Source organism: Chionomys nivalis, chromosome 3 (assembly GCF_950005125.1).
Source record: "Chionomys nivalis chromosome 3, mChiNiv1.1, whole genome shotgun sequence".
NCBI lineage: Eukaryota > Metazoa > Chordata > Mammalia > Rodentia > Cricetidae > Chionomys > Chionomys nivalis.
The window spans coordinates 121,258,814-121,270,896 of record NC_080088.1 but is presented as its reverse complement, the minus strand read 5'-3'; the positions used below and the strand labels follow the sequence as shown (position 1 = coordinate 121,270,896).

Below are 12,083 nucleotides of genomic sequence, written 5' to 3'. Positions count from 1 at the left end.
GAACTCGCTATGTGGCCCAGGCTGGCCTCAAACTCAAAGAGGTCTGCCTGATTCTGCCTGCTGAGTGTTGGGATTGAAGGATGTGCCGCTATGCCCAGCTTCAAAGGTGTTTTTAACTGGGCACACTAGTGGGCATCATGTGAAATTCTGTTTATGTAGACGACATCACTGTGTAATGTTTAAATCATACTGTGTTGGAGGAACTTGGGGTGAGCCCCCATTTTTCTTGGTTGAATCTTTGGCTTCAAACCAAACACCAGCTGCAGTAAACAGCAGGGTGGGGGCATTTAGCCACATCCACAGCACCACATCTTCACTTTAAAAAATCTTTTTAATATTTATTTATTGTTTGTATGTGTGGGAACCACAGTGAGCATGTGGAGAGCACAGGGCAGCTTGTGAACGGCAGTGCTGTCCTTCTGCCTTGCGGGGTCCACTTGGAGTAACATCTCTTCTTTTCTGTCTGGCGCCAGGGTTTTAAGCCAAGCTCCGGGACAGTCCAGGAGCTGAACTTCCGCAGCAACAAGAACGTGTGGGGCTACTTCAGCGTGGCAGCTGCCGGAGGCTTGCATGAGTTCGCCGATTCCCAGTTTGGGCACTGCTTCTCCTGGGGCGAGAACCGTGAAGAGGCCATTTCGTCAGTATTTCCTGCTTACCACTCTTCCTTCCTGCCCCCTTCCCTCCTGTCCCCCCCCCCATCCCTGCCTCCTTCTCTTTAGAAGCAAACACTCTGAAGTAGTTGTGTACGGGTCTGATCACCTGAGTTTGACCTTAGATCTCACAAGGCAGCTGAAGTTCAAGAGCAAAGTCTCTTTGCTGGAGTTTGGAGAAGAGCAGAGGGCTCTCCAAGGCTGCTGGGTCTTGAGCCTGCAAGAGGTCTGACTTCAAGGAGACACAAAACTATTCAAAGGTGTCTAAGGGTGCCGAGTACTAGGCTCAGAGGAGGACGGCAGCACCTTAATGTCAACCTCATAAATAGTTCTGTCTTCACGCTGAGACACCTTTCTTCTGGGGGTGTCCTGCTGCTCCCACGTCTCCACCCCAAGCCTGTGACAGTGGCCTGTGCTCCCTGCTTAGTCAAATCCCACCACAGACTGAGAAACTCACGCTAACCGAGGACTTCTCTGCCTCTCCTTTTAAATCTCCCTGCCTTGACAGGGGCCCAGGAAGGTAAAATCAGTTTGTGTTGTAATTAAACATCTGGTGCATCTAGGTACTTCTTTTGCCTTCAGGGATGTTTCATTTAAGAAATATTAGACTAGGGGGCTGGAGAGACGGTTCAGTGGTTGAGAGCACTGACTGCTTTTCTAGAGGACCCAGGTTCAATTCCCAGCACCCGCATGGCAGCTCATGGCTGTCTGTAACTCCAGTTCCAGGGGACCTGACACCCTCACCGACATGTAGGCAAACACCAGTGCACATAAAAGGCATTCGACTGGCTTGGCTGTTTAGCTGCCAGTGTAGCTCAGTGTGGCGGTTTTGGTGGTGGCCCTCCTCTGTCAGCTTAGACTGGTTCATTTTAATCACGTTCTGTGGCAAAGTGAGGCCTTTGGAGAGTGTAGAGGGAGATTCGCAGCAAACCAGACATAATGAACTGGAGGAGCTGGGCCCAGCATGCTCCAAGTGAAATCCTCCAGGGGAATCTCGAACTGAGGCGCTGTCTGCAGCTGTCACAGACTTGGGAGGGAAACTCCAGCTTTCCCTGCTGTTAGAGTCTAGCAGAGGGAAGCGCTTGTCTCGGCTTCTGTGATTGGCTCTCCCATGGCAGTGCAGAAGTCAAGCCACCTGGGACGAGTTGGTCACCATACAAATCCAGGCCCTAACACTGCACCTGTGACCTGTTGACCTCTTCATTTGACCTCATGTATCTTTATTTCCTCATGGCTACGACCTAGACAGTATTGCTTTCCCGCCTTAGCTACTCATGGCTCGTGGGGACACGCACTGGCTGGAACCTTCTCTCTAAGAATATGCTCATCCTACTGCCTGTCCTCAGAAACGTTCACAGCGGGCCTGCAGCCTTGCAGCTTGCTTTGCTGCTGAGCCAGGGGCAACAGACACTCCTGGACAGAGCAGCCGGGGGACAGTCAGAAGTGACTCTTCTGAGCCAGAGCCAGAGAGACTGAGCCCTCTTCATGGATATTATGTATCAGGACAGTTAGTGATTGGACCCTGGGGCCTAATCACACAGCAGCTGACATGTGACCGGAACTGCTTTGTGTGTAATGTCTCCTTGCAAACCTCATACTGCAACTGTCAGGGTTATCACCCCATTTTTTCAGATGAGGTAACTGATGCCCCGGGGTGGTTAAGTTTCCCAAGTGAGATTACTCAGCCCATGTGGAGTGGAGACCGAGAGCTTGGTCGTCCCATCCAGACGCTGCGACAAACACATCCCCGACATCCCCAGGAACCATGGGCAAGTGTGCAAACCAACCATGTATCTGTCTCTCCTCTCCAGCAACATGGTAGTGGCTTTAAAGGAGCTGTCCATTCGGGGTGACTTCCGGACCACTGTGGAATATCTCGTGAACCTTCTGGAGACCGAGAGCTTCCAGAACAATGATATCGACACGGGGTGGCTGGACCATCTCATCGCTCAGCGGGTGCAGGTAGGAAGCTGCTTTGCCTTCTTGGGGGTGGCGGAGACCCATGTTTCCTGCAGGTACCGAGACATTGGAGTCTTTCGTAGGCAGAGAAGCCGGACATCATGCTCGGGGTGGTGTGTGGGGCCTTGAACGTGGCGGACGCGATGTTCAGAACCTGCATGACGGATTTCTTGCACTCCCTGGAAAGGTAGGGCAGACAGTTCTCTCGTTCCCCTCCCGTGAAAGGCAGGATGGGCTTTTTGTTGTGTTTGGAGATAGAATCTTATTAAGTAGGCTATGATGGTATCAAAGTTGGATCCTCCTGCCTCAGCCTCCTGAGCACTGGGGTCATACTTACATCCCAGCATGCCACCCTCAAGTGCTTTGAGGGTGGCTCACCAGGGAGTTAGGTGCCTCTCCTTTGGGCTTACCTTCAACACTCCATGGATAAACCTGTACTGCCTGGAAGAGGTCGGGGGTGAATGCAGACAGGTTTGTGGGTGTGGAGGGGCCATAGGGTGCGGTGAAGCCTTCAGGGCAACTTCCACCTGGATTATCATTTGAGGGGACGGTCCTGTGTGCTGTGACTCCTGTCTGCTAGAGGCCAAGGGAGGCCCATTCCCTGCGTGTCCCACAATAGGAAGGAAGTGCCCGCTCTTGAGAAGTACCATGACAAAGAATGACGTGCCCACAAAAAGTGTAAAAGAATAAACAGTGCTTGCACACCGCCTCTGAGTGACAGTGTATTCACAGCCCACATGCTAGAGGGTGGAGCCCCCCATTTTTCCCCGTTTATATTTCTGTGAAACTGTTTGTTTATGTATCCCAGGCTAGCTTATTCTCCTGCCTAACCCTCTCCAGTGCCAGGTTAATAGGCACCTGCCACCACACCTGACTTCCATGTGGGGCTTTCTCCCAGAAGAGCCCACCATTAAGGTTTTGAAACCATTTTAAGATGCCCCATTCTTCAGTGGGTGCCAGTTCCTCTGGGATCCGTGTCCCACACCTTTGATCAGTCTTAACTCTGGTTTGCCGCTGCCTATGACGGGTAAACATCCAGATGACCGACTGCTTGATGATGCTGGGGTGGGGCCCAGGGCTTCACACATAGGGGTGCCCGTTCTGCCTCTGAGTTTCACTCCAGCTTTCTGGGGGCCTTGAAGGATGTTGCAGAGCCCAAGAGGTGCTCTAGGGACCCCCGTTCCCTCCTGGACTGATGCCGTATCTGTCTTCTCCAGGGGTCAGGTCCTCCCGGCTGATTCTCTGCTGAACATTGTGGATGTTGAGTTGATTTACGGAGGCATTAAATACATTCTCAAGGTAAGGGCACCTTCTCTGCAGGCTCAGCAGTTCCCACTGATGTCTGTGAGCCTGGAGTGGGGTCTTCACATGGGGGTCTGAGCCGTGTGTCCCTCAGGGTTCTCTGTAGTCAATGACCTTGAATCCTAAACACTCTGAGTTGAGGAGAGGAAGGCCGAATGATACCCAAAGACGCTGAAATGTATTTTTCACTATCTTTTATCCTGAAACATTTGTCTGTGTGTAATGTAACCTGAGTATGCATGTCGTGAAGGTATGATGGATAAGGACCAGGTTCAGGCTGGTATTTCTTTGTAACAGACGTGCAGAGTCTGGGCCAGAGCTCACTGTGCACTCCTCCCTCCAGGGTCCTAGATCTCTGGTAAGCCATAGTCTGTATTCAGGTGTCTCTGTCCATTCAGGTTTCTATAGCAGAATCTATAGATCAAGGGCTTGTGAACAACAGAAGGCATTGCTCACAGCTCTGGAGGCCAAGACATCCAGGGTCAAGACACGAGCCAATTCCGTATCTCCTGAGGACCCATTTCCTGGTTTCTAGTGGGTTCCTTTCCTTTCTGTGTGCCTTTATGTGGTAGAAGAGGGCAAGGGAGCTCTTTGGAGTTCCTTTAATAATTTTTAAATTGAATTTGTTTATTCATTCGTGTGTGTACATATGTGTGTATGAGAGTACAACAGTGTGTACATGTGTGTGAGTGTGTGTGAGAGTGCAACAGTGTGTGTGAGTGTGTATGAGAGTGCAACAGTCTGTGTGTATATGTGAGTGTGTGTATGTGTGTGTCTATGTGTGTGAGTGTGTGAATGTGTGTGTATATGTGAGTGTGAGTGTATGTGTGAGTGTGTATGAGTGCAACAGTCTCTCTGTGTGTATGTGTCTATGTGTGTGAGTGTGTGAATGTGAGTGTGTATGTGTGTGAGAATGTGTGAGTATGAGAATGTGTGAGTGTGCATATGTGTGTGAGTGTGTGTGTGTGTGTGTGTGTAAGTCAAAGGTAGTTTTCAGGAGTTGATTCTCTTCCTACCATGTGGATCCCAGACATCAAGCTTAACTTGTCAGGCTTGATGGCAAGCACCTTTACCTCCTGAGTCATCTCATGACCCCAGATCCCTTTTATAAAGGGGTGCTAAGAAAGCTCTGCCCTCATGATGTATGTACTTGAACCAGGGGTCCCCCTTCCTCCTAAGATCTCCTTTGAGGCTTGGTTTCATCACAGAACTTTGGGAGGCAATACAGTTAGTGCACTCATTCCTGCTGAAGCCTCCAAGCTGCCTCCCCAGAGCCCAAGCCTCAGTCCCTGCAGTCGGGAGCAATGGGGGTTCTGATGTCCCCACAGGTGGCCCGGCAGTCCCTGACTGTCTTCGTTCTCATCATGAACGACTGCCACATCGAGATTGATGCCCACCGGCTGAACGACGGGGGGCTGCTCCTGTCCTACAACGGCAGCAGTTACACCACATACATGAAGGAAGAGGTGGACAGGTGCGTGCATGGAAGATGTGTGGCTTTTTCTGTGGGAGCTGAAATGCAGAGCTGGCGCTACAGACCTGAGGTTATAGAGAAAGCCTGCTTTTGTTCATTCTGGGAATTCAGAGAGAGTCTCCATCCCGGCTGGAACCTAACAGGGTTTGAGGGTGGAGGTTCTGGGGCAGTTCCCATTTCCAGTCACCAGAGGATTCAGGGTCAAACAGATCGTGACAAGCAGCTCCAGTGTCTGCAGGGTAAGAGAGGAGGCGCCGTCTCCCTGGGTCTGAGCTACAGGCCCACAGCCCTGGGGACAGCGTAGACAAGATACACCATCTGGCAGTTGACCGCCCGGCTACTGTGGGCAGTGTGCTCAGCTAGGGATGAGGCTGGTGCCACTGATGTCATCACTCCTGGGCTTCCAGCCTATGACAGGAGATGACACAGTGAGCAGGCAGTGGCTCTGTGTCCTGATGGGAGGAAGGATGCTGGAAGCTCTAGACATGGTGCACAGTGGGTCCAGATGCTTCTGGCTCCCGTTTCCCTGACCATGCTGAGGTCACAGTGGTACGTGGAGGACCCAGGCAGAGGAGGCCACTCAGACCCTGGCCATGGATAAGAAAGTGTGGAGTGTGTGCATGGGTTAGAGCCCATTCCTGGAAGACAGGTCGGTAAGGGGACTCCTTTCTTAGTTCCCAAAACATTCAAGATTCTTGTATGCACAGCCTAAAACCTGACTTTCCTAGATCAGTTAAAGGAAGGATTTAGGATTGGTTAAGAGTTATTGAATAGTATTGATTGATTGATTTCTGGGGAATTATGTCAGAAACAGAAACTAGTTTCAGCCACAAGAAGTAAAGACCCTAATGCCTCACTGAGGGCTATGGAGTACCTGCCCTAGGAAAGGGGAAATTCCCCTAAAGTCTGGCTCCCTTGCTGGGCCTCATTTGTCTCCCACTCTCCCTGCCCTCTAGTTACCGGATCACTATTGGCAATAAGACATGTGTGTTTGAAAAGGAGAACGACCCCACAGTCTTGAGATGCCCCTCGGCTGGGAAGCTGACACAGTACACAGTGGAGGATGGAGATCACGTTGAAGCTGGGAGCAGCTACGCTGAGATGGAGGTGACCAAAGAGCCAGCCCCGGGGCTGTCCCTGCCCTTCAGCCATCAGGCCTTGCCTGTCTTTGGCCTAAACTTGTGATATTCAAAGAATACTTTTTAAAAAGAGCGCTCAGGTCGCCCACATCTCCTGGAAGGAGTAAGAACTGCCTAGTAATGGTGGTGACAATGATTAAAACCACAAGCCAGAGCTGACCGGGCACTGGCCATCCAGTGGGTGTTGATCTAAGTGCCTTCACCTATTTGTATTATTATTATTTTTTTACTGTGCTGAGGATGGACCCTAAGACCTAAAGCATGCTAGGCAAGCATTCTACCTCTCGGTTACACCCCAACTGTGTCTTCTTTTATAACCTGAGCAAGCTCATGAGGGGGGCACACACGTGATTCCCGTTGTGTGCATGCAGAGATCAGACCCAGGAAGGTGAGCTCAGGACATCTCTTGAGAGCACACAGAGCCTTGCTGCAAACAAGAGAAGCAAGTGGCCCTTCAGGAGAGCCGCCCTCCTGCACAGGCTGGCTTGTCTGTCTCGGTTATTCTCAGTGGACTAGCTCCCAGTTTTCTGATGGAGACATCAGGATCAGAGACAGGAAGGCGAGATTTGGAATTCACAGAGGTGGTGGATGAGGCAGACAACTGAGCAGAAAGCAGCATGGTGCCGTGACCCGCAGTTGGTGCCGTGGTCACAGATCTCATGTCTTCTGCATCTTTAGATACAGGGTTAGGCAAGTGAGTTGCAGGCTTGTTTTCAAGCAGGTGCTTCATTTTACAGAGCGCTCTCCAGAGGGCGCCCTCCGCCACGGGCCTGACTTTAAATGCCTGCTTTAGACAGCTGTGGATGTGGAAGGAGGCCGAGAGCCAGGGGGTGTTCAGCAATGGGATGTGTGTTCCTGGACAACTTCTTCACATTGTGGACATTGTAGAGTGTATTTGCACAAACCTGGAAGGTGTCATTTCGTCACTTGAAGCGTTGATATGACCTCTAAGCATGAGACGCTTGCAAGGGGCTGCAGCCGCCAACAGCGAGTGTCTCAGCGTTAAGTGTGAGTGCCACACTTTACCAGACGGGTCATGCGGCAGTTCATTCACACTTGTGTCACCACAGTTTGGACGTGTATGTGTCTTGTGGCACAGCCATCATCTGTGTACTGCCATTGGCCAACAGTGTCACTCTGGTGCACTCGATTCTATACTGACTGCTGGAGGCAATGAGATTTAGCAGTGTTTCTGGTAGAGAGGGTTTCTTTTGAAAATAGTTAAGGGGGCCTGGAGGTGTTAGTCCAGCATGCGTGAAGCCCTGGGTACCATCACTAGCTCCACAAATCTAAAGGAAGCAGTTTCCTGCTCTGAAATGGGCGGTACACACCCCCGCCTCTCTGGCTGCCCTTGTAGATGGAGACCATTCTGGATGGTGCTCGTGCCTGATGCACAGCAAGGTGGAAAAAAATGACTGTTTTTTTTTTGTCCTGTGCTTGAGTGGTGCCCAGAGATTGGCTATCACCATAACACACCTCCTGATCCAGTCACTGGAGGAGCGACTCTGGGTGCCAGCACCAGGGAACTCTGACCTCGTCTTCTTTCTACAAAACAGGTGATGAAGATGATCATGACCCTGAATGTGCAGGACAGTGGCAGGGTGAGGTACGTCAAGCGCCCAGGGGTCGTACTGGAGGCCGGCTGTGTGGTGGCGAGGCTGGAACTCGATGACCCTTCAAAAGTGCATGCGGTATGTAACACGTGGTCCCGCAGCTCTGGGCCATGTGGTTTGTAACACATGGTCCCTGCAGCTCTGGACCATGCGGTTTGTAACACATGGTCCCTGCAGCTCTGGACCATGCAGTTTGTAACACGTGGTCCCCACAGCTCTGGGCCATGTGGTTTGTAACACATGGTCCCTGCAGCTCTGGACCATGCGGTTTGTAACATGTGGTCCCTGAAGCTCTGGACTGTGCGGTTTGTAACACGTGGTCCCTGCAGCTCTGGACCACGTGGTTTGTAACACATGTTCCCTGCAGCTCTGTGCCATGTGGTTTGTAACATGTGGTCCCTGCAGCTCTGTGCCATGCGGTTTGTAACACGTGGTCCCTGCATCTCTGGCTGGCCCAGAAGCTCCTACTGTATCACCTGTTGAGGGAGAGCAGACTAGAGTCTCTCTGTTCCTGGGCCTGTCTGTGTCATTTGTAGGCACACTCAGCCCTGGTGACAATGTAATTGGAAGCCCCTGGCAGCCATGCCCCTGTCTTCTCCAATCCCTTTATAGCTCTTCATCCTGCTTGGAGCAAAGCCCAGGTTCTTCCCAGGACCCAAGAGCCAGAGAGCTGCTCCCAGTGACTTTAGGGCTTTCCTTCTATCCTTGGCATCTTCAGGAGTCCACACAGGCCTCCCTCCTGGAGCCCGTTCCCTCCACCTGGAAGGACCTGCCCCAGGAGTGCCTCGGCTCACTCCCACCCTAACCTGATGGGTCTGGCTTCTCATCCAAGCCTGTGAAGCTGATTTTTTTTTCTTTCATTGCTGGGGTTGACCCCACAGTCTTGACCCTGCTTGGCAAGCTCTCCAGCACTGAGCTGCATCCTCAGCCTTGGATTTAAAAAAAAAATTTTTATTAATTGCTGTTATTATTATCAGTAGTAGTAATAGTGTGTGCTTTTGTGCCATTGTGTGGGAGGAGAGGTCAAAGGACAGCTTTGGGGGGTCGGTTCTCCCCTACTTGCATGGCAAGCGTTTACCTGCTGAGCTATCTCACAATATATATGTTGACAAGGTCCTGCTATGTAGCTCAGGCTGACCTGGGCTCACTATGTAGCCCAGTCTGAGTTTGAATTTAAGGTCTTTTTGTCTCCACATTCCAAACTGACTGTAGGTGTATCCCATCATGCCTGGCTACCTTTAAAATATGATTTTGTTCATTTAATGTCTGCTATATAACCAGATTTTTTTTGAGACAGGGATTCTCTGTAGCTTTGGAGCCTGTCCTGGAACTAGCTCTTGTAGACCAGGCTGGCCCCGAACTCACAGAGATCCACTTGCCTCTGCCTCCCAAGTGTTGGGATTAAAGGTGTGCGCCACCACTGCCCGGCATAAACCAGAGTTTATATCTCATACAGCTTTAGATTTGCAGGGTTACAGTTCCTACAAAGAGTTTTCATATTTTATGCACCCAGTTTCCCTATTATTAATTCAGCGATAGTTATTACTAATTACTGTTCATGTAATTTCTATTGTGATCATAAGCTCCATTAATCACAATGGACCACTGCTGATGTGTTATTAACTAACATACATACTTTACTCAGATTTTAAGATTGTGGTTATTCTGTGTACCTTGCTATCCTCACCCCTCTCTGTGTATCCACGTGCTAGGGACAGAGCACAGGGCTTCCCGCATGCTAGGCGTCATCTGCCACCCAGCTCCTGCACCAGCCCTGCCTCTGCCATTTTGAAATGGGCTATTCAGAGTGTCAGGCCTACATTGTTGAGCACCCATCACCACTGCTCAGAACTCTTTCTTTCTTATAAAACTAAAACCATGCCTACTAGATACCAACTTTTTATTCCCTTCTTGCCCAGCCCCTGGCAACCTCTAGCCTGCATTTCCCCCCAGGATCTGACTGCTTTAGCTTGGATGGCGGGGATCACACAGTTCCTGCCAGTTTGTCACTGGCTGATTTCACTTAGTAGATAGCTCAGGGGGAGTGTGTGCATATTATGTCCAAGGCCCTAAGTTCAAGTCCCAGCGCTACATAAAAAAAAAAAAAAAAAATGGGGCTGGAAAGATGAGTCAGAGATTAAGAACACTTGCTGCTCTTGTAGAGGACCTGGGTTTGATTTCCAGCACTCACTTTGGGCGGCTCACAACCGGTGCTTCTGGCCTCCGTGAGCACCTGCACACAAATGCACACACCCAGCCCCACATACACACAACTAAAATAAATCTTATATTGAGAATAAAATAAAAAAAATAAATCTCATTAAATAAGTCAGACATGGTGGCACAGGCCTGCAATCCCAGCACTCAGAAGGCTGAGGCATGAGAAATGTGAGTTCAAGGCTGACCTGTGCTATGTGGTGAGGCCCTGCTTCAAAACCAAACAGGGAAGGAACCTGCAAAGAAAACCAAAAGAAGAATCAGGAGATAATCTTTATCAAAAGGAAAATCAGAATAAAAATAGAACCCCTCTAAAATTGTTTGCAAATGTAAGTTGTCAAATGTGTGCCATTCGCAAAGGGGATGTTGTGAAAAGCCTGGACCCAAACTTGAACTTAGTAAGGATGATGTGTCTCTTGTTCTTTCTCAGGCTTCAGATGAGTAAGTCGGGTTTTGGGGTCAGTCTTTTGCCTTGGTCTGTTGTGACCCATCCTCATGTCTCACCAGGCGCAGCCATTCACAGGGACGCTGCCTGCCCAGCAGACCCTGCCCATCCTCGGGGAGAAGCTGCACCAGGTGTTCCACAGCGTCTTAGAAAATCTGACCAACGTCATGAGTGGCTACTGCCTGCCCGAGCCTTTCTTCAGCACAAAGGTGAGGACCAGCAAGATCCTGGTGTGCACGGGGCCCTGTACTCAGCCGGGAGGGTTTCCTGTCTGCGTAGTCAGTCGCTTTGGGTGGCTTAAGCGACTCTCTTCATTTCCACTGTGAATGGGGTAATCATTCTGCCTGCTTGCTGTGGCTGTCTCTTAAAAAAAAGAAAAGTAGCTAAAGAGGGAGAAGAGGTTGCTCAGTGGCCCCGGGGTTGAGAGCATGTATTAATTGCTCTTCCAGAGGAACCAAGCTCGGTGGGTTCCCAGAACCCATGTGGGGCAGCTCATAAGTGCCTGTAACTGCAGCTCCAGGGATCGAATGCCCTCTGCTGACCGCTGAGGGTACAGCATTCACGTGCACACCCCCCACACAGACACAAACACATGAACATAACCTTAAAGTAATAAAAATAAACTAAAAGAGAATATAGGTGAAGAACAATCTTTGGATTCTACCTGGTGCCAATCAAGTGCCTTTTTTCTCCCGTACCACACTGGCTGTCTAGTGACCCAGAGAGGGACACGGGGGCTTCTGTGTGTGGAGACTTGAGCAGTCCACTCCAGACTGCTCCAGAGGCTGCTGGGCTTCTGCATTGGAAGGCGTGGCCTGGGTGGGTTGAGTCAGGTAGGGTGCCCCTGGCAGATGGAGGTGCCCACACGTTTGTATGGTGGTGGCTGATGTCATTGTCCCTCTGCAGCTGAAGGAGTGGGTCCAAAAGCTCATGATGACGCTCCGGCACCCATCCCTACCTCTCCTGGAGCTGCAGGAGATCATGACCAGCGTGGCAGGCCGCATCCCAGCACCTGTGGAGAAGGCCGTCCGCAGGGTGATGGCCCAGTACGCCAGCAACATCACTTCAGTGTTGTGCCAGTTCCCCAGCCAACAGGTGCGTGCCCCAGCCGGCTCCGGCCAGCCACACCTATGCTCACTCCCTCGAATGGCCTCTTTTAAGATGGGCCAGCATCAAATGTTGTGGGCCCGTGATGTCTTTCTAACTTCTGTAGGACTCCGGCATATTCTCCCAAGGGTCAGGCCTCACTGCAGCGGCTCAGGTTCAGGGGGGTATCACAGCTGC

The 12,083-nt window shown here is 50.8% G+C and overlaps 1 protein-coding gene across 1 annotated transcript in view; it reads left to right on the top strand.

The window, feature by feature from the left end:
* Positions 1-12,083, top strand: part of Acacb (acetyl-CoA carboxylase beta) — a 125,007-nt gene that overhangs the window by 70,237 nt on the left and 42,687 nt on the right. Inside the window, exons 13-21 of the mRNA XM_057764110.1 lie at positions 474-637; positions 2,462-2,612; positions 2,693-2,796; positions 3,827-3,908; positions 5,240-5,385; positions 6,342-6,492; positions 8,081-8,215; positions 10,862-11,008; positions 11,706-11,894. Of these exons, the coding sequence (XP_057620093.1) occupies positions 474-637; positions 2,462-2,612; positions 2,693-2,796; positions 3,827-3,908; positions 5,240-5,385; positions 6,342-6,492; positions 8,081-8,215; positions 10,862-11,008; positions 11,706-11,894 (1,269 nt within the window). The remainder of the gene's footprint in view (positions 1-473; positions 638-2,461; positions 2,613-2,692; positions 2,797-3,826; positions 3,909-5,239; positions 5,386-6,341; positions 6,493-8,080; positions 8,216-10,861; positions 11,009-11,705; positions 11,895-12,083) is intronic.